Here is a 26,640-nt window from a genome sequence, read left to right on the forward strand (position 1 = left end):
GAAGACCTCAAGAATAGACTGAAAGAGTCAGCGTTGAGTTATCATCTAAAAGATTCTAATAATTTTTAATTCAGTTTATATATAGAGACGCCTTGTTTTGTTGACTGGTATCCATGGAGACTATCAATTCGTTTAATTAAGACATAAATTTTGAAATCAAAAAGGCAAAATCTTATTTGATTTATTAGTCATACGAGATAAAGCTTTCCACTTTATTATTCTATATATTTACTTATTTGATAACCTAGCCACTGATAAAAGTATTAAAATATATTCGTCAACTGGGAAACTATAGAGACCCTGTTAAAATATTGACCCTTATATCAATATTATGAACCATTGAAATTAAATACTACCCTCGAATATTTATGGCATTCAACTCGAATGGAAATCTTGATCTTGTCGGTGGCACAGAAACTCGATATTCTTGCCAATGCATGCATTTTTCGACCAATTAAATTCGTGAAATTAAACACTTTATCTCTGTTTCTCATTTTCCATAGTTCCATGGTCAAAGTTTTGTTGTATGTATCGAGAACACTGATAGCATCAATTTGCACCATTCCAATTTTCAATCAGACGTCTGTGGTTCCTGCTATTTCACTAAAACTAAGTTTTTATGCCTATATATGCCATAGGAAACACGATCTGGAGGTCGTTAATCCATGACAAGAATGCCGAAATGTTGAAGGCATCAAGATTTGTGTCTATTGTTATTCCATGGCCATAGACAGCTGTAAAATGGGAGGGCGGACTTTCCTGGGGGCCATGGAGGACAACACTCTTAGGCTTAAGCCACCATGCTCATACAAAGACAGTTTGTTATTTTGGTCCAGTAGGAAAATCCTTTTCTGAAGTGGAACTAAGTTTTTTTTTTTATATAATTGACCAAACCAAAGTCCCCGGAGAAGGCCAAAAATATAATCTGAATGCTTATTGTCAGGAAAGCAACGAGAACACATGATATCCCTTTATATGTTCATGAACTAATTTGTATATTTAATTGTCGCCGATTGCTTAGCCTAGTATATACCATATTTATCGTCCTTGATCTTGGATATCTGTGAACCGGGTTTCATCACTGATCTATATAAATATAGATATACCTTACTGCAAACAGAACTGCCTTCTTGGCCTCATCAGTGCACGTGCTGATACTGGAGTTGAGGTTTGGCTATATATAACCGCCGCAGATGATCCCGCATAGGCCTATGCTCGCACTATGCCAAAAAGCTCAAACTAGCAAGCTAGTGGGCTACGCATACACGCTAGAGACAATGGTACACTCTAGATAGAGTGATCAACAAGGTATGAAGCACGGAGCATATGTAACTGCTAACAGAACTGTTTCGGCCTTCTGGGCCTCGTCAGTGCAGTGCTGATACTGATATAGATATATTCAATCATTGAGATAGATTATATAGATCAGTGAGTTTCATCGCTCTATAATGATTTTTATAGGGAATTTAAATCGTAAAATGAAGGCTAGAGTATGTAAAATGAAATAATACAACGCCATCCATTTAAGAATTAACTTGAATCATTGGCTTGTAAATAATTAATTTGAAACGCATTATGAAATCGATGTAGTCTGTAGTATTTAATCTAATTTAGAGTTATCTAAAAGACCGGAAGTTGCTCATACGCAGGCGCTTTGAGACATATTTTGTTGACAGAAAATAACTTGAAAAAATGAATTGATTGCAAATTTATGGTTCATTATAAAGTGAGAATATATTTTGTTGTTAACACTTACATTATCCGTCATTGTCAATAAAACTGTATGAGTTTGACAAATATTTTTGAGCCCCCTTCTCCATACATGCTATCCAGCGACAGCATCAGTAATTCGCAATCCAATCGGCATCTTTGGCTTGACTGCCTACTCTTCTCACTTGACAGTTCTCATTCTCCATGCATTGGTCTTTTTATTAAATGATTCGCTAGTTTTATTTGATGGATTTGATATTTTGTTAACTGGCCAATTAAAAGCACCAGTACTAATCCCTACATTTAACAATAGTACTACCTAACTCAACTGGTACTGGCACTATTGACTGACAGTAGCCTTAGCACCATTCAGGATCAGGTTCGCAAAAAAAAAAAATAGTGTTTGCCATACTATGCTACAAAGTTATAAATACAAAATTGTCATGATTATTTCATATTATGACTATGCTCTATAAATACATGAAGGGATTAACAATCAGTAAAATTCTCTTAATTCCCCCAGGAAAACTATGGTGGCACTTTACCGTTCAATAAATAATTTCACCTAGAATAACAAGAGTAGGCTAACAATGTACACTGGCCAAACAATTGGATCATCATATATTGTCTGGGCCTCAATGCTTATTGAGTAGATGCAGTAAGAATTGGATAATAAATTACTGATTTCTGAATGTGTTTTCTACTCCCATACCGGTACCGGTAATTTGATATAAGCTTATATATTTATAGATTTTCTTATCTTTTCAGTTCAAGGCACTATCTGTGATATTATATTATAAATAAACATGGTAAGCTAACCTTGTTTCTGTTCTGATTTAACTTGATAAGCTTATTGAATAAAATAAAATAGGTTAGATGTTGAGTTAAAACTTTGAAATTGTTGAAACAGGGTTGTTACTTCACAAAGTAGACAAACAAACTTCAAATGTCATGGGGGAAATGTTATGGTCGTTATGGAGAACTCCTTGATAAATACAAAAAATCTGATTCTGGCATTTTAACTGATTTGTTTGGTCAGACATGAATTGATCTAGTTGTATCTCATGATTTTGACCATTGTAGTAGTGGTGGGTGTGGCACAGGAAGCAGACTATGCTAACTCTTTTCACAACACCTGATGGTACTTCTCTTTGGAGGAGTCCACTGCTAAATTACCTTTACTATAATTAACTAATTAAGGTGGATGTAGTCAGTCTATATATAATGGCATTACCAAACAATGGATGCAAAAGAAATGTGAGTGAAATAAACAACTATTTCCACGACAATCTAGATTACTGAGTGGCTCCAAAAGTCATTTTTCGCATTTTTTGAAAGAATATTATTTAGTATATATCACTATAAGTGATTTTTTGTTTGTTTTCAGTCTAAGTCAAAATCTGCTGAATGTGTTAAAGTGGTGGTAAGGTGTCGGCCGATGAATGATGCTGAAACAAAAGCCAAGCATGAGAGGTATTGTATATTTTATGAAATCTGACCTTTGATTTTTTTTAGGGGGCCTGATGCCCATTTGTCTACACTTTGACTTAATTTTATTTTCTGTTGCCTTTTTAAGAATTGTTTTAGCTTTGTGGATTTTTAGATTCATCTGTTATACAGTCTTTGGATTAGCAGTTGGAGTTGCTTCTGCAAGTCTTGGGTGCTATCTTGGCAAAAGTCATGATTTTTTACCCACTTTCAGTCCCCCCTGTTAGTGTTTCCTTTCAGAGGGGGTTGAAATGGATAAAGTTTCATTTGGATGGGGCAATAAACAGAGACCCTATATGCTACTGGCTATTTATATTAAGATGACTTGGGATGAATTGACAACTGGAAGTAAAAATGAGAGCCCAAATTAGTTTCTTGGTGAAATTTTCTTCTTAGCACACAGTGTTACTGGATTTCAGTACTACCAACAAACCCAGAAACTAACCAGATCTGCTGGTCCTTTTGATCTTCTTCATTGTCATTAAGAATAGGGAGTAACAGGCCTTAATTGAAATCAGCTTAAATACCATTATAACATATTACATTATTACAAAAGAATCTAAACTTTTGGTGATCTAAGAATCACATTTTAATGGTCACTATGACAACCATGACCCACATGTAAAAAACCCGACTGAACGCAAGAGACGTTTTTGTGGGCCGATTCGATTAGGTAGATTAGCAATTTTGTGCGTTTGTGAGTCAGGAGGATCAGGCTAATCGGTACATTTGTGAGCCAGTTTACCTAAACTAATTTGCCTAATCGTCCCAGGAGGTGGTTAGGCGATTCGATTAGGCTTTTCCAAAATGGCGGCATGTGGAAGTTGCTAATGTAATCGCATTTGTGGTCCACTGCTAATTTAAACCAAATTGCACCAAATCGTAATCGAATCGGCCCACAAAAACGCCAAAGGAGTTTTTAATATCAATTGTTATTATTTGTATATTTTTAGAGTGGTTGAGATGGATGTAAATAAAGGAGTAATATCAGTAAATAATGCTAATCATCCTGGAGATCCCCCAAAATCATTCACCTTTGATTCTGTCTATGATTGGAAGTAAGTATAGTGGAGTCTTGTTTATCTGTACATTAACATTCCTGATAAAATCGTTAAATTTAGAAACATCCGGATATTTGAAACATATCATACTGGTCATAATTAGACAATATTTATTTATACATGCAGGACACCCACTATTACCGATTAGCTCAGCTAAAAAATTCTGAGACTAAAGTATGATTGGTCAACAAAATAGCCTACCTGTCCCTTAAATTGAATAATTTTTTTGAGAAGTTTTTATTGACTGAAATACTTTGTTTTGATTTTGTCAATTTAATTTTTTCAATGATATTTTTCAGTTCCAAACAGCGTGACCTGTATGATGAAACATTTCATGATTTAGTAGAATCTGTATTACAAGGGTTCAATGGTACTATTTTTGCTTATGGACAAACAGGGACTGGCAAAACATTTACTATGCAAGGTAGGTACTAGCTATTGTCAATTTTTTTTACACATTGTTTTTGTGCTACATGCTTATTGGTGTGTTACATTTTAATTAAATTGTAGATGTTCTAATTGCCAGATTATTTTTTTGAAAAGTGTTTAAGGTTATCTTTTTTTCATATCATATGCATTATTTCTGGATATACAGTAGAAAATAGAAATATTAATATTTTTGATTTACAGGAATAAAAGAAGATCCTGTTATGCGTGGTGTTATACCTAACTCATTTGAACAGATATTTAGCCATATATCACGGTCACAAAACCAACAATATTTAGTCAGAGCTTCATATCTTGAAATTTATCAGGTCAGTATATAACAAAAAAAAATTGAATCTCTTTGGAAGTTATGGAGGCAAAACCAGTTTTATTATGTACAGGATCTAAAGCCTGCTACATACGAGAGGAACTGGCTGAGCTGCCTGCCTCAATCTTTAATTTTTAGTGAGATTTCTGCCTCAAGAATTGTGAGGAAAATATCTATTCTGTTTGATATATTTTGCCTTGTGAGGCAAGAAACTCAGCATGTGCAAACATTCAAGCTGCCAGCTTATAAACTAAAAAAAAGTGAAAAGCATTGAAGAATCATGGTAATCATGGATGACTATGTGAATGATTCAACATGTGGAGCATGGCAAGACTACACGTGACTATATACTGTTAATTCTGCGGAATTCCAAAAGAGGCAAATAAGACCATTTTGATGAGTCAAATAATACAAATGCAGTCGGAATGTTCTTTGGTTGTTTTTGTTAACATACAGAGACAATAGATCTTGCCTGCTGTGGAAGAACTAGCGCTGATGTTGCTCAGCTGACAACCTTCCTAGGCAGAAGGCTCACCTAGTACCTCTGGTCTGCAGCAAGCTTGAATCTAGCCTGCTGTCCAGGCAAAATGTTTTGTATTGCACAATACATGTTTTATTGGTCATCTAATTACAGGAAGATATAAGAGATTTACTATCTAAAGATCAATCTAAAAGATTAGAGTTAAAAGAAAGACCTGATACTGGTGTCTATGTCAAGGTAATTGAACATTATTCATAGCTTTGCTCTTCTAGACCAAATAAGATCTGTTATTTTATTCATTTATTCCGTAAAACAATAATAATGATTATAATAACAAGAATTTTAGCAAATTATGTATGTTTGTATGTTTGTCTTTAATGTGTTGAGAGATCCTACGTTCTATGGTTGCACTTTAATTATTCCTCAATAGTTGGAAATTGAAGCAAAGAAGGCTAATGTCACTGTCCTAGCAAATATTTCCCTTATTGCACACTGTATGGTGTTGCCTGTCTCAATAAGGCTAAATCAGGTGCAGAAATATAGGATGTTAACTCTATTCAAGGTTAAAGGTTTTATGAAATAACAATGGTCAAAGAAACTTTTCATATATATTTGCCAATATGTGTATATATAATTTTAGGATTTATCATCATTTGTGACTAAAAGTGTGAAAGAAATTGAACATGTTATGCATGTTGGTAATCAGAACAGATCTGTAGGGTAAGGTTATTAAACATCATATTAGTTTTTTGTTCTTAGGACAATTTAGGGCAGTGCTTCTTATTGTGATTTGTTCTTTGTTTTATGAAATATGTTTCTTAAAGTTGTAGATGTAATAAGCAAAAACTGTGATATAGTTATATATTATACAATTTATTCTTTTAAGGGGTGTAGTTGCTTTATATGTTCTTATAGAGCATTCTTGTCATTTCCATCAATTTTCAGAAGTTCAAAGATCTGAAGCCTATTTCACCTTTAATTCAACAAGGATTTATCATTGCAATACTCTGGTCCTTTTGCAGTACAATTATGAATCTGCATAGAACATTGTGGTAGTCTGAACTGCCATGTTAAATATTTAATGAATTGCAGGAGAACTAGATGTGGGATTGGTATTCTGAAAAGTGACACACATGGCTGAAATTCAATCCAACAAAAATTGAGATGAATATATCTCTTTTAGGGCAACCAACATGAATGAACACAGTTCCAGGTCTCATGCTATATTTATTGTAACTGTTGAATGTAGTGAATTGGGGGCCGACAATGAGAATCATATTCGTGTTGGTAAATTAAATATGGTAGATTTAGCTGGTAGTGAAAGACAAGCTAAAACTGGTGCAACTGTAAGTACTTAAAGAGATTGAAAAGAGGTTTTCTAAATGTGTATAGGGAACACTGATAGCATCAATTTGCACCATTCCAATTTTCATTCTGACGTCTGTGGTTGTTGCAATTCCACTAAAACTAAAGTGTCCTATAATGTCACTAGAGGGGAGCAACTAAAGCTACTATTAATATCTATGCAGTTCCCTTACAGGAACCACAGACCCACCTAGAAAAATGGTTTGCGCCCCCAATTGTACCCCCACTTTATTTTCAACAAATCTAAATGTCTATCTTTTTTCTCCAAATAATGTGTCAGAATGCACATAATCAATTCATTTTTTCTAAAATTTACTTGAGAGAAGAAGTCTAAGATGCTCTATGAGAGTCTTGCAACTTTGACATCACCACAGAGTAGCCAAAATTTGAATTCAGCATCAGCAGCTATCCCTCCATTGATTGAGTCAGTCTGCCTCCCTATTTGGACCTCGGAAGGCAGGCGCCGACACTGAATCAAGGTACCAATGAAATGAATATTTTGCAGGGTGAAAGATTAAAGGAAGCTACTAAGATTAATCTATCATTATCAGCTCTGGGGAATGTGATCTCGGCACTAGTTGATGGTAAAAGTACTCACATACCTTACAGAGATTCCAAGTTAACACGTTTGTTACAAGGTAGATTTTAAGATACTTATAATATTCTGTTTGTTGAGAAAAATATGGCATTAAACTCTACTGTATAATGAATAATCCTATCAAAAGGATTATAAATTGGAAATTCTGTAAAAAGTGTCTATTTGTTCGGATGAAACAATAAACTGAGGCCCTATGTACTGCAGACTGTGCACATTAAAGATCCCTCGACAGTTGGAAATCGAAAAAAAAAATCAGGTTAATGCTGCTGTCTTGGCAAATTTTCCCTCATTGCACCCTGTATGGCGTTGCCCGTCTTCATTAGCCCACATGGTGCAGAAAATTAGGATGTTAAACTCCATTCATTTCATTTCATTTATAAAAAGTTCTTGACATCAGTTAGTGAGGTCCCCAGCAGAAAATACATGAACTGAAGAATGCATTTATATCTAACTGTTGCTTGCTATGGTTCCAATTTAGCCATAGCTTATGTCTAGAATGTATTATAGACTTTCTAAACCCAAGTTTATATCTTTGTAATTATAGATTCATTAGGAGGTAATGCTAAGACTGTAATGGTAGCTAATATAGGACCAGCTAGTTATAACTGTGATGAAACATTAACCACTCTCAGGTAGGTTATGATGTAATCAGTGCTTAGATACACATAAAATGTTTAGAAAAACCAGTTAAAGATGGGTTTCCTTACTTTTTAGTGTCAAATTAAGCAAACTATTTGAGTAATTGGTGTTTCTAATGAATTATCATGTATTCTTTATCATATCCTTATGTTCTTATTGCATATAATTAAGAGTTTAACCAATCATAAATGCCCATGTATGTACAATACTTTTTTTCTTGATCGGTCACTCATTGGAATTCTGCTGGTAATTCTTCTAATTTAGCTAATTATGAGTTAATTATAGACATGTGAGACAAACTGGTATTTTTCCAAGTCATTAGAACACCTCTACTGTCTATTCATATTAGTATTAGCATTTTCATTATCAGAAATTAAAAAAAAAGAAATCCATCTTTAACAGTCCCTTTTACTTGGTTTGCACTACATTACAAAATGGAGTGACTGTGTTTATGGTTCAAGTTGTCACAGAATTTGGATTGATGGCATTTCCCTAATGCTTCAATGGTTTGTCTTTTGTCATTATGATCATTGATCAATTCTTCTTTCCAGGTATGCTAATAGAGCTAAAAATATCAAGAATAAACCTAAGATTAATGAAGATCCTAAAGATGCTTTGTTACGAGAATTCCAGGACGAAATTGCCAGGTTTGTATAAGATTTTTCTACTCAAACTCCTCAATAAATATTTATCAAATACCTGCAGTCAAAAGTTAGGTGGAAAGATACTCTCTATGTTTATTATTTAATGATATTTTCCATGGTAGGAAAATACTTTTAAGATTACCAGTACTATTTTCGAAAATGAGCTGAATTAAAGTGAATGGAGTTTTACGTCCTACTTTTCTGCAACATGTGGGCAACTCCATGCAGTGTGCAATAAGGGAAATTTTGCCAGCACATCGGTATTAGCCTGCTCTTTTTCGATTTCCAACTGTCGTGGGATCTTTAACGTGCACAGCCTGTAAAACACAGGGCCCATCCGAAAGACCAGACCCTGAAGCAAGTATTTAAAACATTCAATTACCAATAAAAGTCATCATGCAATAAAAGCAGTCAATGAATTTAATTTTTAGATACTTCAATCATGAAATTATCTGCAACAATGTTGACCTATCAGACATCTTAGATTCATCTAGTTGGAAGTTGGTTTCTTTTTTAGTCTAAAATCATTTCATAATCAAATTCCATCCAGAGCTTTTCCAATCTTACTATTTCTTTATGTTATCTTTATTTTTCTTTAAAAAGATTAAAGGGTCAGCTTACATCAAAGGGTGGACCAAAGAAAAAGAAAAGAAGACAACGCAAGAATAGAAATGGTAGGTTTATAAATAATAAATTATGATAATGATGTCTTAATGTTATGATAATGATGATTTGATAATATAACATTGGTGATGATATTTATTTTTATATATTCATGATTTCATTATATTATGATATTCTTGATGATATAATCTGATGTTATTGTGATGATTATGTTTATGATGATGATGATAACCTGATGTTATTGTGATGATTATGTTTATGATGATGATGATAACCTGATGTTATTGTGATGATTATGTTTATGATGATGATGATAACCTGATGTTATTGTGATGATTATGTTTATGATGATGATGATAACCTGATGTTGTTGTGATGATTATGTCTATGATGATAATGATAATCTTATGTTATTGTGACGATTATGTTTATGATGATGATGATAACCTGATGTTATTGTGATGATTATGTTTATGATGATGATGATAACCTGATGTTATTGTGATGATTATGTTTATGATGATGATGATAACCTGATGTTGTTGTGATGATTATGTCTATGGTGATAATGATAATCTTATGTTATTGTGATGATTATGTTTATGATGATGATGATAACCTGACGTTATTGTGATAATTTTGATGAAGTTGATGATTATGATTCCTGATACCATTATGATAATGATAATATTCATCACTAGATCATATGGTACAGACAATGTGATAATGTGATCAAGACAATGATTATATTTATATTAAAGGTGAAATAGTAGAGGATGATGATGATGATGATGATGATTATGATGAGAATGAAGAAGGTAATGAAGAAGATGAAGAAGCTTATATGGCCGAACAGCAAGCTAAACTAGAAGATGAAAAAAGAGCCATATTAGGAGATACTACACTTATTGCAGAGGTATCTACATGTGTATTAACCAAAACTTTCTGGAGTGTCTTGGTTTAAACTTTTTTGACTTAAGCTGCTCCACTCATGCTGCTGATACACAGTCCTCATCAGGACAGCTGGTTTTGAGAGTATTGGAGTTTAGGGTGTAAGAAAACTAAGCAAACTTACTGAACATGGTAAAGGAGAAGACTCTTTATCTGTAACTAATTGATTAGAGCTCCTCTGATGCTGCCGACACATAGTTTGGATTTGCAATCCTCATCAGGACGGTTAGGCTGAAGGCATATAGGATATTAGGTGAAATCAACATACAGCAGTCTATTATGGACCTTTCTGCAGTACAAACTCCACGACTCAAAACTTTGACATGAGCTCATCTCATGCTACTGACATTCAAATTTAGAAATCCTCTTTTAGCTTAAACTAAAAAAATATATATATTATTATGTTATGTTTTATTCTCTTGCCATTACATCTGATGACGACACGTGTATATTGTGTTGAAACATTATGTGCCCAACCTTATTAAAGAAGTTTGTTATATTCCATAATATTGTCATGTGTTTTGTTATATGACTGTTATTGTTGTATATTTACTGTTATTGTTGTTTATTTACTGTTGTTGTTTACTTGTAGGAAAAAGAGAAATATTTATCAGAATTAAAAGGAAAAGAAGCCAAATTAAATAAAGAAAGAGAAATGAAAGAGGCTTTAGCTGGTAAAATTAAGGTATATATAGATATTTTACTGTGTTAATTAACATTAAGTTTCTTCTGTTGGCAATCTAAGATATAGGTTTACTATATAATTGCGTGTATAGTGCAAAGTTATATTGCCCTCAAAGGGGTTGGTCAAACTGGGCATGCACATTATAAACAGTGACATAGAATTTGTAGATATGAAGGTGTAAAATTCATCTGAAAGTATCATTAAGTAGCTTTATCAATTCCAAATTTAATGATGTAAAATATTATTAGATTTGAGTTACTGGGATTGGTGAAGAAGGTTTTAAAACACATCAAGGTGTCGATTTTATGCAGTGACATGACCTTCGTTCTGGATTCAATATGGCCGACATATGAATAAGATCTATTATGCTCACCTTGGCTGTATTGAATGACATGAAGAAACCAGGTTTCAAATCTGAAAATTTCTCTACCTTTTTAAATAGATATTGTAAATATTGTATTTATATTGTATAGGCAATGGAGAGTAAGTTATTAATGGGTGGTAAGAATATAGTTGATCATACTAATGAACAACAGAGAGCTTTAGAACAAAGACGACAAGAAATAGCTGAACAGAAGGTATTACATACTTCTTCAATAAAAAGTGACACAAATCACAGATTTTACAAAAAATGCATTATTTATTTGTTGTAATATTTATATCACCTAGGTAATGTCCCTTTGAAGTTCTCATAGTCTGAAAAAAAGGTTTTTTTTAAGTGTCTTGGTAATCCAGGCTATAATAATTTGAATATTTTTGTGAAACATGCAATAGACTTGAATAATGAGACTCTTTTGACCTTATTTTCTTGCTTTGATTGTTTTAAAGAAACTGTTATAAACTTAAAATTGAATACTGGTATTAATATTATTAGATTTATCTGGGATATGGCTGAATTCAAAATGATGGCAGTAAAGAATTATGGTATGATTATTTTTACCTTTTTATCTAGAGAGTTGAGAGAGAAATTAAACAGAAATTAGAAGAAAAAGAAGAATCAGCCGTAGAACTACAAGAAACTTATGCATCTTTACAACAAGAAGTTGATATTAAAACTAAGAAATTAAAAAAGGTAATTTATGAATTATGAAAATTAAGTGCTAATTAAGGTATATATCTTGAAATTCAATTTATAAAAAGTATGTTAATGAGAAATGATTTAAAATTTGTTTAAAAAATTTGTCAAGTCAAAGTGTTATGGAAAATTATTCATTTTAATAATGAATTTGTTTAAATTTCAGTTATTCTCTAAGTTACAAAGTACAAAACAAGAAATATCTGATTTACAAGAAGAACATGTGAAAGAGAGACATGAATTAGAACAAACACAGATGGAATTAACTACAGAATTGAAATTAAAGTAGGTTATATCAATATTGGTTTTTTAATTGAAATGATGATACGCTCAAGTTGTAAACCATATTTAAATATCTTCTTTGTAAGACATATAGAAGTAGGAAGGTAAACAAGGGGAACACAATAAGATACATGTATATGGATATACTACTTCAAGTTTTATTAAAACTATGTTTTGAAACACATACAGGTAAAATGATTAATAACCAAACAACACAGGATATATACAGTTAAAATAGAAGCCATAAAATGGATATAACAATAACAATAATGATTAGAAATGAGCATGAAATAACAAAAGAAAAATGATTTAACCAGATGTCATCTTATTCTTAACTTCAACAGTCAATAGAAATTATTTTATATTTAATATTCAATATCACTAGAGGTATCACTAATTGCCTACCTCCTTTTGACAAAAGTGTTACAAAATGCCAATTTTTCCTCAAAATGTATGCTGCAGTGAAAAGTGATACATTTTATCAATAACTGTATGATAGACAATTCATCAGTTGTCTGAAAATCACATTGTGTGAAATTCTGAGTAACAACATGATTCAAGTTCTGTTTTAATATTTTTGATGGACAATTTGTACTGTTGAAAAATATTGGGTGGCCCAAAAAAGTGACCCTCATATCATTAACTATGGTATTTATAAGTATGTTTTGATATATTTTATAGAATGTTAATAATAGAGAATTTTATACCACCAGAAGAAAAAACTAAAGTGTCTAATAGGGCTGTATATGATGAAGATGAGGATACGTGGAAGTTGAAATTATTAGCTAATAAAAGGTACTGAACTGTAGTCTTGTAACATTACTTGATTGTATTATATTATGTTATGTAATATAGTTATGAATAAAGTAACTCAAATACCCAATTGATATAAATGCGCTTTAAAGGGACAGATTCACCATTTGTTGAATTGTATTTTTTTAGTAAAGCTAATCAGTAATATTGTTCACAGCTTTGCAATTTGAGTCTTCAAATCCATGTATGTTCAGAATTATCCGCGTTTGAAAGGTTAAAAGACCAATCGTCTTTTCTTGAAACTATGATTTATATAGAAAAGACATAATATAGAAATAGTGAGTAAAATTTTTGGAAGGAATTATGCGATTTTCGTACATTTCTAGTACCTATTTGCATATATTCAACACCTAAAAATGGCAAATCTGTCCCTTTAAAGCTATTGTGCTATCATAAAAAGTAGAATTAATTATTTACAAAAAAAATGTTCAACTCAATTTTACACCATTACTCAGGCATATTTATTACTGGCAGTCTCCATACTTGTTGAAAATATATGGCCTCCATTCACACTCCAATCTTTATTATAATTATTAATTCATGATAGCTTTAATTAAGCTGTTTTAATGTATCTATCTATTGATATAGTTTGTTATTTGGGTTAAAATACTTATTTTATTTTTTGTATTTTAGTGCTACTACAATGATGACTAGACCTGTATCAGCATTAGGTAATAAAAGACCAGTTACAGAGTTTGCTAAAGTTGCTGCTAGTATGGGAGGTGATCCCAGATTCCTGGTAAGAAGTTATTTTTGAAATTTAGTGTTTGAACTTTTGAATTTTGCTAGTGTGTTGTCAGACTTCCATTTCTAGAGGCTTAGGTCTGGAATAGGGATTTTCAATGTAGTTAAAAAGGCAGAAGAAAATTGTATGGGTACTTGACACAATGTGTGGACAAAGTATAGACTAAAAATGAATGGACACAAATTCTTTCCATGGTCCATGGTCCATGGTTGGTACTCTGTATAGCTTAAAGATTTTTTTAGTTAAAACTTTCAGATACATTATGGGATACCTTTCCATAGATTTTGGTTTGTAGTTTTCACAAATTTGAGCAAACAATTTTTTTTTACCTACAAAAAAAGCGGAATGTCCCTTTAAGCCTTAAAATTCATTCTGGAAAAATGGATGGAAAAATTACTATTCTAAGAATTTTGGTTATGTTTCATTAAAATTGGTCTTAGAATTTGATAATGCAAGATAATGATCAATTTTAAACAACTTGACTTCCTTTATCTTTAGAATGTTAAACCATTAGTCTTATACCTTGACTTCTATAACTTTGTATCTTGGAATGAATCCATTTGTTGGATTGTACACTAGGGTACATTGCAGTCAAGGTACATTGCAGTCAAGATATAAGACAAAGTGGGTAATAGCTTGACATTATGCAGATTGATTTCACCGATTAAAATTGGCCTTGTATTAAAACAGAATATGTATTGATTATTGTAGGGTGAGAATATTTTACAAGTGGAGTTAGATATGCCCAATCGTACAACACGAGACTATGAGGGACCAACAGTAGCACCTAGAGTACAGGCTGCTTTAGATGCTGCTCTTCAAGAAGAAGATAATATTGATATTGATGGAAGGTAGGAAACAGGACTCTGGAAATTCCCAACCAGACTTTTTACACATGAATTAAGATCTTGTATTATTTTTCACCAGAAGCACATTTAAATGCTAATAATATAGCATATTTGCATAGAAAATGTCCTCAAGATCAAAATTGCAGTCAGTCATTTTGGAGCTCCAATCAGTCTTGACTGACAAAAACGGATAAATCATTAAACATCAGATTTTAATCAAACTTGTATTCAGTTCTGAAACATGTCAGAAAGATGGTTGCTCCATAACCTTATATTTATGATATCTAAGAGATCTCTTATAGTAGCTTAAAAGAAAATTGCTGAATTTGTACTTTGATTTAAATTCAAGTGGTAAGAAAAACCTAATAGTGTTTAATTTATATTTTGGTCTTTTCAGCCCTGCTATTTTCAGTATGAAAGCTAATAAATTAAAGAAAAAGGAAAAATCCAATAGGTAAGAAAATATATGTTATGGAAACATAACAAATTTAAAAAACCTCTTTACAATACCTTTCAGCAATTAGATTTTATTTATGTTCATCAAACAAAGATCACTTGCTGTTAATGGGAAAACCTAAAAATACTTTGTATTTTCCTGTATTTTCAGTTGTTTTTCTTAAAAGGGTTCCCTTAATTTCATTTATGAAAATGAAAATGCTAATACTGAATAGAAATTAGATGTGTTCTAATGACTTGAAAATTACCAGTTTTTTTCTCACATGGCCATTCATAAATAGCTAAATTAGAAGAGAATTCCAATGACTGACCAATCAAGAAGGGTCAAAAAGTCTTTTTTTTTGTTTATCCAGACTGTATATACAAAAGGACATTTATGATTGGTTAATACATGATAATTCATTAGTAAGACCAATTAATCAAATAGTTTGCTTAATTTGACACTAAAAAATAAGGAAAATCATCTTGAACTAATGATTTTTTTTTTTCAGACCCAGAACAGCAAAGAAAGTTGATAATTCAAATGTGTTTCCTACGTCAAGAGGTCTCATTCCAAAATAAAATAAACCAACTGCTAAATTAATTTATACTATTGTAAATGTCTATTGTACATATTGCTATATATATCTATTTATAAAGGCACTATTCACCATGTCTACAATGGAATGAAAATTCCTTTAAAGTTAACACTTGTGAAAGTGAATCTTATAGATCCATGCCATTTTTTATCCCTAGCTAAATCAAAACCCCTCAATGATCAAACAAATTTTTTTTTTTCTGTTGACAGTGTGACACTGTGAAATCACTGATATTTGCGAGGCCTCAAAATTTGTGGATTTCACGAAATTTCCCCAGGAAATTTAGTTAGTATTACACTGTTAATGATGCTACTTGATTAACAGGGGATTAAAGGGACAGATGCGCCATTCTATTTGACCAATCATACTTTATTCTCAACAACAGGAATTTTTTTTAGTTGAGCCAATCAGTAATGATGTTCACAGCTCACCACCGAAATTTGAGCCATCAAATCCATGTTTGTCCAGAATTATCCGCGTTTGAATGTTAAAATGACGACTCGTCGTTTTAAGATACTCTCTGATATATAGAAAAGACATATATAGAAATAGTGAGTTTGAGATATTTTTAAAGGAATTATGCGATTTTCATATATTTATAGTACATCTGAAGACTATTTACTTTACTTAAATCAACCCCCCAAAATGGGGCCTCTGTCCCTTTAACAATGGTTTCAGTAATTATAACCAAGTTTTAGATTAGTCTAGCCAATTTATACTGTTAAACTGTACTATTATACTATATACTATAGAGCTGTGATCCGAGGTAAAAGCCATGAATTTTGAAGTAAAAAAATTTGTAAAGTACAGATATTACTGAATTTATGTTTCCACAAATATACAACCAAGATCAAATCATATAAATATGGTACTCATAAAGAAAAATAATTTCACATTAAGGCTATACTTTTTGGTGTAAAGTAACATGCAATGTCTATTATTAAATTTGTCAAGCCATGTTTAACTTCATTTTTATGCCCTTTCTCATGTGCAAGATCTGATTTCTGATGTCACTTCCCAGAAAATTTATTGAATTTAGCTTGAATTATAACTAAATGTTATGGTCTTGTTTAAGCAAAGAACTGTCATCAGTATTATCAAGCATTTGATTTTTTTCAAAGTCATACTTTTAATTGATGTGCTAAATTTTGTAAAAGATTGTCCAAGAATCTTAATATTTAAAAGTGTATATTTATGTGTATTTGGACCCTGTGTAAGAAGCATCATAACCTAAATCAATATTGCCTATTTGTTAAGCTATCTGTATTACCATATTTTTTCTTAAATTTAAATTTTTATTCATCTACAGCTAAGCAAAATATACTGCATAAGTGGAGAAAGTAAAGACAGTATTTTAGTTTCAGGTTGCTGGTAGTGATGTTGATATTACTCATTTGAAGTAAATATGTCTTGGAAATGTTAACCCTTTGTACTCTAGCAGTCTGAAACACCCTGTAATGCATCTTCACAATGTCAAGCTATCACAAACTGTGTCTGATACCTTGACTTCATTAGGCTTTTCTGGCATCACGAAAGTTTGAAATGCACCCAATACTGCCTATTAGCGCCCTCAACAGAAAGTTTGCAAACCATAAGCATAATGTTTACTGCCTTTATGTCAAGAGCTCTGATTTGCTGTATTCGCTTGTGTATGATACAATTACTGTTTTCTGTGATATAAGAAAGGTGGCTATTAAAGTCAAGGTATTAGACACAGTTTATTATAGTTTGAAATTGTGAATTAGTCTCAATCAATTGAATTGAGAAGGTCATTATTTATTAGGTTATACAATTTGAGATTACCCTTTTAAGGTTAAAAAAATGCGCATTATATACAGAGATATACGGTATATGACATTTATTTGGTTTTACACTCAGTGTTCAAAGGGTTAATAAAGGTCGTATGTATATCTGCACATATTTAGGAAATCAGGAATGTACATGTATTGCCTAATATATATTGTATATCAATTATTGTTATACATTTAGAATGGTTGTGAAGACAATTACTTTTCTGTCTTTGTGACATATTTTATTCTTACTTGCAAATGAATCCAAGTTAGAATCAATTATTCATGCTTATCGTGAATGAGATATTGTTGCTTAAGTATTTGCTTTTACCAGCTTTATTCAAGCAATCCATGCCACTCTTCAGAATGAAAATCTGGCATTTAGTTTGTCTACAATATAAAAAATAAAATCAACTATAAGGAAGACTACTGAAGAGCCCTTGTCTCAAGCAGATATTATGAAGATTTGAATATAGGTCCCCATTTATATAATTGTTGACAAACATGGAGCCAGTTTTACATTCTGAAAAGTGATAATGGCAATATTTTTTTCAGCTGGTAAATAAAAACGAAAATTTGACAATTTCTCTTAAGTTCAACTGATTTGACCATTGTATAATTTTGGTTATTAATTTGACAATGAAACAAGTCTGTTTTGTTGGTGTTTGTTAATTTGTCTTACAAGTTTACTGAATTCAATTCTAAATAAATCAAATCTCATGAAATCCAAGTAAAGTTGAGTAAAGTTTTGTATTGAGTATTTTATATAAATCATTTGATTTGTTTTATCTTGTATTTTTTCCGTCCAATTATTTCAATTTTTTTTGTCATTTTGTTTTTATTTCCTCTTAATTTATTGTCAATAAAGTATTATTTATTTGTCACTGTAAAGTTGTTATAATTTTAATTTTTGGAATTGGAGAAAAAATAAAAAAAAGTCAAGCACCTGAGTGGAGAATGCAATTTGAATTTTTAGGCAGTTTCGGGGTTGATTTCTTGAAAGTATGTATTAGTAAATAGTCTACAGAAGAACTAGAACCTAAAATTTACTGGCTTTTTCTCTCCAGAATAGTGTACGTCTTATCAAAAAGATTTCTATGCGAGCATGCTCTCATTTCATTAATTACTCACCACTTTAACTAATTACTCACAACTTTCACTAATTACTCACCACTTTTACTAATTACTCACCACTTCCACTAATTACTCACCACTTTCACTAATTACTCACAACTTTCACTAATTACTCACCACTTTCACTAATTACTCACCACTTTCACTAATTACTCACAATTTTCACGTATAACTCACAACTTTTACTAATTACTCACCACTTTCACTAATAACTCAAATTTTATTTATTACTCACCACTTTCACTAAGTAATCACCATTTTCACTAATTACTTTCCACCTTCACCCATTACTCACCATTTTCGCTAATTATTACCATTTTCACCTATTACGCACAATTTTTACCCATTACTCACAACTTTCACTAATAACTCAACATTTTTACCCGTTACTTGTCATTAAAATAATAACTCACATCTTTTACTGAATATTACTCACCACTTTCACTGATAGCTCAACATTTTTACCCTAATTACTCACCACTTTTACTAATTACGCAAAACTTTTACTAATTACTCAACACTTTTACTAATGACTCAACACTTTTACCCATTACTCACTACTTTTACTCATTTCTCAACAATTTTACTAACCACTTTAACTAATAACTCATCACTTTAACTAATAACTCAACACTTCTACTCATCACTTTAACTATTAGCTCAATATTTTAACTCGCCACTTTAACTAATAACTCAACACTTCTACTCACCACTTTAACTAATATCTCAACACTTCTACTCACCACTTTAACTAATAACTCAACACTTCTACTCACCACTTTAACTAATAGCACAACACTTCTACTCACCACTTCAACTAATAGCTCAACACTTTAACTCGCCACTTTAACTAATGACTCAACACTTCTTTTACTCACAACTAAATCAATATGATCATATTTTCTTTTTAGCTATGTATATGCATGTGATTCACATTGGTAAATATACATTGAGCAAACACTTTACAAGGTGCGGTTTGGCTCTTTCCTCCCTAATGACAAAAGCACTGAAAGTCGTAATCTAGGAATTGACCAACTCTTAACAAATATAATCAACAGCATCGTTGATGATTTCGAATTTGTGTCGACTACCAGATTTCAATTTTTGACAAAAAGTAGAGCTGCAGAAAACTGCGTTTTTTTATCGTTGTACTTTGAGTGGAATCCAACGATTAGCCAGAAATGCAGTTATGACCCGATCGTAGCGACGACGATTTTTATGCCCTTACGAATCGCCGGCATCAAAAATTTTCTGCAGATTGAATTCCGGCGTATATTGTCGGGCGGTCGATATTTCTTAAAGCAGTCGGATTTGATGCTGATATTTGACGTTCAGAATTGGCTGCGTATGTCATTGTGTACCAATCACGTGAACGACGGCAAAATTCCGCCGAGTAATATACGCTCTATTCAACGGACGTAAAAATTCGCTGGCAATTTAAATAGACGTGATTTGGCGAAAAATACGCTTCTCTGCCAATAGCATCACCACAGTCGTTGAAAAATTAGGTTCTGTCGGTCGCAAGGCCAATTTGAGCACCCCTTTATAGCTCGAGATCAATTTTGACCCATTGTTTTCGGGTCACTTTAGTAGCTAATCCGATATGAAATTACGTAAAATAGGCTTAACGAACTAAATGATACTGTGAAATATTAGAATTGTTTGAAATGGATTAAGAAAATGGAAATATCGACGTCTTTACTGTTATTTCTTAAAGATGGGTTCCCTTTTTTCATTTATGAAAATGGAAATTTATGAAAATGAAATAGCTAATACCCGTATGAATACAAAATAGAGATTTCCTTATGACTTGGAAAAATACCAGTTTGTCTCACATGTCCATACTTAATTCATAATTAACTAAATTAGAAGAGAATTACTAGCAGAATTCTAATATGTGATCAAGAAAGTTCAGAAAGTCTTTTTTTGTTTATTCAGACTGTACATACATGGACATTTATGATTGGTTAAAACTGTTAATCATAGGACATAGTGATATGATTAAGAATACATGATAATTCATTAGAAACACCAATTAATCAAATAGTTTGCTTAATTTGACACTTCAAAAATAAGAATACACATCTTTAATATCAAAATTTCTATTTAGATCAGTATAGCCAAACCCAGCATTTGAATATCTAAAAGTGCCTCGAATTTTCCTGTTACCAATTTTTATAATTTTAGAGAGCAATATCCCTCCTATCGAAATACTTGGTAGGTCCATGAACCCAATCCAACTTCCTCGACATAATTTATCAAAGATACAGCCAAGAGTTGCTATAGCATTCTAATCAATGAAACTACACCACACCTTTAATCTATACATTAGATAAGGCAATTGCGAAATAATAACGTTGGTCCTTTATTTGAATAGTGACAATGTTAACTGGGACATTTAATAGTTAGGACGGAAAATGAAGTCAATTCTATTAGCTTTTATATATTTCATATACTTTTCTCGTGGCGAGGACGCTGATAAATTTCTATTCGGCCAATTCCCAAGTGATTTTCGATGGGGAGCGTCCACAGCTGCTTATCAAATAGAAGGAGGATGGAACGCAGATGGTAAATATAACCTTATTCTATGGTGGCTCGTTTGGGACATTAGTAAATTTGTCACTTTTTTATTTTCTTTTGGGCTTCTTGCTTTTAGGTTTTTGTGATACATGTCATTCTATATTTAGTAACATTGTTCTATACCAGAAAAATTATTGAATAAACCCTAAATTGTCAACCAAACTATGCCACCATACATAAGATCATCAAAATTCTATCGTTTTTTAAGCTATTTTGAGCTATTTAGTCACACAAAGCATCTGACATTGCAGGTAAAGGTCCTAATATTTGGGATTATTATGTGCAACAGCCAGGACATATTGCAGACCATTCTACAGGAGATATAGCTTGTGATAGCTACCGTAAATATAGAGAAGATGTTCAACTGTTGAAAAAATTAGGGGTAGGTTTATTAAAGGTATACTACCTCTTTGGATGACCAAAAAATTTCAATTTTTTAACTTGGCCAACAGAATCCCTCTAAAATCCAATAAATCCACAAAACTAAATAATTTTTTAATCACGCTTAGAAGCATGTTTCAAAAATTACTTAGTTTTTAAGGATATATCGTCTTTTAATAGAGATTCTTTAGTCATGACACCTGGTAAGTCCAACTGATGAATATATACACTTGTTGACCAAAGTGTGAAACTTTAAATCTTATATCCATTCTAAGAGATAGTATTCCTTTAAAATGTATCCAACTGTCCATAGATGTCATTGTAGAGGCTTGTTCATGATACTTAGGATTTGTTTAGATACATTTTTATGTGCAATAAAACTTACTTATTTTTCACATATTTTCCCGTCGAAATTAACAAATGAAACAAACAACTATAGGCCTACTGAGTAACGCTCTACTAATTATTCAAATCAATAGACCGGTAACAGATGTTGTCGATATTTACACATCAATTACGTAGACTGCATAATTTGGAGTTCTAGCTTAAAGTAGCCTCATTCATACACGAAACTTAGTCCAGGACATGCAGAATCTGCTTCAGTATTCAAAATTTTTACTATCTACTAATAATATTAATACTGTTACTAATGACTAAAATAAAATAAAGCAGTGTGGAATAATACCTACATAGTGAAAACAACATACCCATGCTAGGAATAAACTCTTCCAATATTAGATTTCATTTCTTAACCTAAATATTATTAATTGGAGTCTAATAGAACTGAATAATGTCAATTTATTGTCAATCATTCCTTGTTGTGATATTATATAGCACAAGCTAATATTAGATTTCTTTTTTCAATACATGTATAATCAATTAACTGGATAATGTCATTTTATTGTTGAATATAAATATCATTCCTTGTTGTGATATTATCACAAGTTAATATTAGATTTATTTTCTCAATATAATCAATTAACTGGATAATGTCAATTTATTGTTGAATGTCCTTCCTACTTAGTGATATTAACATGAGTTGTGATTTTAGCAAAGGATTAGAAGCTTCATAATTTATCTCAAAGACCAACACATGCATTAGTATAAAAATGACAGTGCGATGCAAACAGTATTCCCCAAAACATCTCTGACACTATTTACCCATTTTGGTTTATTAGCCAATCCTCAGATGGTTGAGTTCGTGACATCACAGAAAGGTGGCCAGCAGGTCGTTCTTGATGGATATCGGTACCGCCTAAACAACAGATGGATGCACAGACAAGTGTACAGCAGTTGGAAACTTTGCCAGAAATTCCAGCCCTCATAACCACACAGCAGAAGATATGACTATGTTCCGTATGTTAGGTGTTCTAAGAGAGAGGGTCCAAGCTGAGACAACACCAATCCAGGCCATCTTTGAGGAAGAGGTTGCCACGTTGGAAGCAGATGTTGCCGCAGTTTTTCCGTCCTTTTATTCAAAAAGAAGTGGTCTCTACAAGCAGCGTAGGAAGACTACTCCAGCCCTCCTGCAGTCATTGGCACAAGTTCAGCTCCTAGGTACCTGGCAACAGACTTTAGACGACAGACCCTTTATGTGTGTCAATGATGGTGATGATGACAAGATCATTTGCTTTGCCACTGAAGAGCGACTTCACCTTGTACAAGAGCCCACCTCAACCTCAACAGCCTCGTGAGAGTCCTACAGAAGCTTGAAAAAGCAGAACGTAATAAGATTGCGCAACTAATACACGGTGCACGTACTCCACCCCGCAAGCGAGTATATGTTGAAATAAACCAGAGAATCCAACGCCTTAAAGATGACTCGTTCATACACACAAAGACGCCTCTTCAGTTTTTGGATGCTGCAGGACACTTGCTAAAACTCTCGTGAAAAAAATGTTACGAACTGATTATAAAAAAGAGTGCTAATATATAATGAAAAGAGTGCTAATATGACCCTTTTTCTACTTGTAGTGTTTTTATGTCAATTATGTTATTATTATACTGATATATAAATAAAAAAGTGCTATACAACTTTCTGTCTTTTGTCGCCTATAGACAATATTCCACTAAAGTGGACTTGTCCAATTAAAGGTTGGGTAGCTATGATAGCAGGTATCGCTGAAATTCACTAGTGCATGTCTTTCTTTAATTTACACCGTAGGCATTAGTGGATGTAGGCATTAGTGGCCGGAGCCCCTACCAACTACTTTAACTTATTACCTTTTACTCATTACCCACTACTGTAACTTATTACTCACACTTTTCACTCATTACCCCTTACTGTAACTTATTACTCACAATGTTCACTCAATATCCACTACTTTAACTTATTAATCACAATGTTCACTCATTACCCCCTATTGTAACTTATTACTCACAATGTTCACTCAATATCCACTACTTTAACTTATTAATCACAATCTTCACTCATTACCCCCTATTGTAACTTATTACTCACAATGTTCACTCAATATCCCCTACTGTAACATATTACTCACAATGTTCACTAATTACCCATTACTGTAACATATTACTCACAATGTTCACTCAGTACCCGTTACTGTAACATATTACTCACAATGTTGACTCAATATCCACTATTGTAACTTATTACTCACAATTTTCACTCAATATCCATACTTATTTTACTCTTTACTCACAATTAGCACCAATTACTCACGGCGCTTGTGATTTATTTTGATAATATTTTAAGAGAATTCATCTTTAAACTTGCCTGGAGCAATATAATTTTATTTCATATAAGTTAAAAAACAAATTATAGTATATTTATCAACTGTTGTTTTTAAATGTCTCCCTGTCTGAATAGATATCATTTACCAATATAGTGAAAATTTGATTTAATTTTCAACACTGTCGATTACAATAGTATTTTGTTCGATTTCTTAGTTATATATCAGAGCTTTTTGAAAATACTTTTGCGATATTTAGAGGGCACTAAGCTAGGAAGGCAAAGAATACATCGATTTTGGAAGTGGGAGTAGAATATACTTTTCATTTTTACGTCACCCATGGTAATGAAAACTTTGAGGTTATAACTAGAATGGAAGCTGAATAAGATCGCAAGCTATCTACTAGAGTATAAGATGCTTATGTTACCCCAAAGCTTGTCTACAAATGCTATCTTGCAAACTGATGGTGTTTTCTGAACGGCATAAAGGCAAAATATATCTTTTCAGGTAAACACTTACAGATTCTCTATATCATGGGCCAGAATTTTACCCACGGGATCCCAAACCACTAATCCTGGAGGTATACAGTATTACAAAAACCTTATAGCTGAACTGAAAGACAACGGTATAGAACCATTCGTAACCCTGTACCACAATGACCTTCCAGAGCAACTACAGAGATATGGTGGATGGCTTAATCCACGTATCGTCACTGATTTTGCAAATTTCGCGAAAATCTGCTTTCAAGAGTTTGGCAATGATGTGAGTATTCCATTGAATAGTTAAAGCGACAGATTCGCCATCTGTTTAACCAATCGTACCTTAGTCTCAGAAATCGGATTTTTTTTGCTAAGCTAATCAGTAATAGTGCTCACAGCTCACTGTCGACCATTTAGCCTTCTAATCCATGTGTATCCAGAATTATCAGCATTTCAAAGTTAAAATGACGACTCGTCTTTTCTTGAGACTCTGCCACATGTATCCGAGACTCTGGCGAACCTGTTTCTTTAAAGGGACTGTAAAGAGGTTATCAAAACTTGTTATGTGTATTGGGGACATTGATAGCATTAATTTGCCAGAACCACAGAGGTCTGACTGAGAATTGGGATGGTGCAAATTGATGCTATCAATGTCCCCAATAGCGAAATCGATATCGAAACTCATCGAAGGTTGTCCTTGATCGCGTTCATTAGATAATTCTGGAAGAAAAAAATACTATGTCATATCATTTCCTCTGATAACATTAAACAAGAACGTAGATATTGTTTGATAGACGATAACATGTTTGTGTGGTTAGAAAATGTTTTACTATTATGCAATTTATTCAATATAATTTTACTAGTATAGATTACTATAGAATGCTTAAAGGGACAAGTACCCCATTATTTTTGACCAATCATACTTTAGTCTCAGAAACAATCAGTAATAGTGGTCACAGCTCACAGTCGAAATCTGAGTCTCAAAATCCATGTGTGTCCCGAATTATCAGCGTTTGAATGTTAAAATGACGACTCGTTATTTTAAGATACTCTGTGAATGTGATATATAGAATAGACATACACAGAAATAGTGAGTAAAATTCCTAGTTTGAGATATTTTTTAAGGAATTATACGATTTTCATACATTTCTATTACTTCTGAAGACTATTTACATATATGTTCAAAGCTGAAATCACCCCCTCCCCCAAATGGAACAGCTGTCCCTTTACGACAATAAGATGGCCATATACTATCCTGGTTATTCATATTTGATTCTCTCATATAGCAAGATGGCACATTTAAAGACCAGTTCCCTTTGTCTTTGAAGGTCGGTTCTGTAAAACGAAAGTCAATTTTATGCAAGACTGTTTGACAGTTTTCAATTTCCTCATTTCTCACATACAAAGCACCCCAAGATTGCAGAAAGTATAATTCCAATTTTCATAAAAAATATAATACATATCAGGTATACATGATACATTACATAATATGACCGCTAATTTATTTTTCAACTTCCAATAATCATAACGATATTATGAATTAACTCTAACGATTATTGATCTACAAAATTTTCAATTACTTCAAAGGTGAAAAATTGGATAACCATCAACGAACCGTGGGGGACAGCGGCACTGGGTTATGGGAAAGCTATGGGCGCCCCAGGTGTATGGGGACCGGGTACCAATACGTATATTGCTGGTCACAATCTCATCAAAGCACACGTTGCAGCTTACAGACTTTACCAAAATGAATTTAAAACAAGCCAAGGAGGTTTGTTACAATTTT

The 26,640-nt window shown here is 32.5% G+C and overlaps 2 protein-coding genes across 2 annotated transcripts in view; both read left to right on the plus strand.

Annotated features, from left to right (window-relative positions):
• Window positions 1-2,498: 2,498 nt before the first annotated feature.
• On the plus strand, window positions 2,499-14,770 carry LOTGIDRAFT_226662 (hypothetical protein; the record flags this gene model as incomplete). Its single annotated transcript, XM_009052903.1, has 20 exons — window positions 2,499-2,519; window positions 3,098-3,183; window positions 4,152-4,256; window positions 4,559-4,683; window positions 4,890-5,014; window positions 5,648-5,731; window positions 6,135-6,214; window positions 6,678-6,840; window positions 7,365-7,497; window positions 8,002-8,089; window positions 8,648-8,743; window positions 9,344-9,414; window positions 10,135-10,280; window positions 10,908-11,000; window positions 11,474-11,578; window positions 11,953-12,072; window positions 12,242-12,360; window positions 13,039-13,152; window positions 13,804-13,909; window positions 14,627-14,770. The coding sequence occupies exons 1-20, from the start codon at window positions 2,517-2,519 to the stop codon at window positions 14,768-14,770; spliced, it is 2,106 nt and encodes a 701-aa protein (XP_009051151.1). The 5' UTR covers window positions 2,499-2,516.
• Window positions 14,771-21,119: 6,349 nt separating this feature from the next.
• The window catches only part of LOTGIDRAFT_239074 (hypothetical protein), a 28,505-nt gene continuing 22,984 nt past the window's right edge, over window positions 21,120-26,640 (plus strand). Inside the window, exons 1-4 of the mRNA XM_009052904.1 lie at window positions 21,120-21,289; window positions 21,553-21,683; window positions 24,883-25,137; window positions 26,442-26,625. Coding sequence (XP_009051152.1) covers window positions 21,139-21,289; window positions 21,553-21,683; window positions 24,883-25,137; window positions 26,442-26,625 — 721 coding nt within the window. The 5' untranslated portion in view covers window positions 21,120-21,138. The remainder of the gene's footprint in view (window positions 21,290-21,552; window positions 21,684-24,882; window positions 25,138-26,441; window positions 26,626-26,640) is intronic.

The sequence above is a fragment of the Lottia gigantea genome (genome assembly GCF_000327385.1).
Source record: "Lottia gigantea unplaced genomic scaffold LOTGIsca_190, whole genome shotgun sequence".
Taxonomy (NCBI): domain Eukaryota; kingdom Metazoa; phylum Mollusca; class Gastropoda; family Lottiidae; genus Lottia; species Lottia gigantea.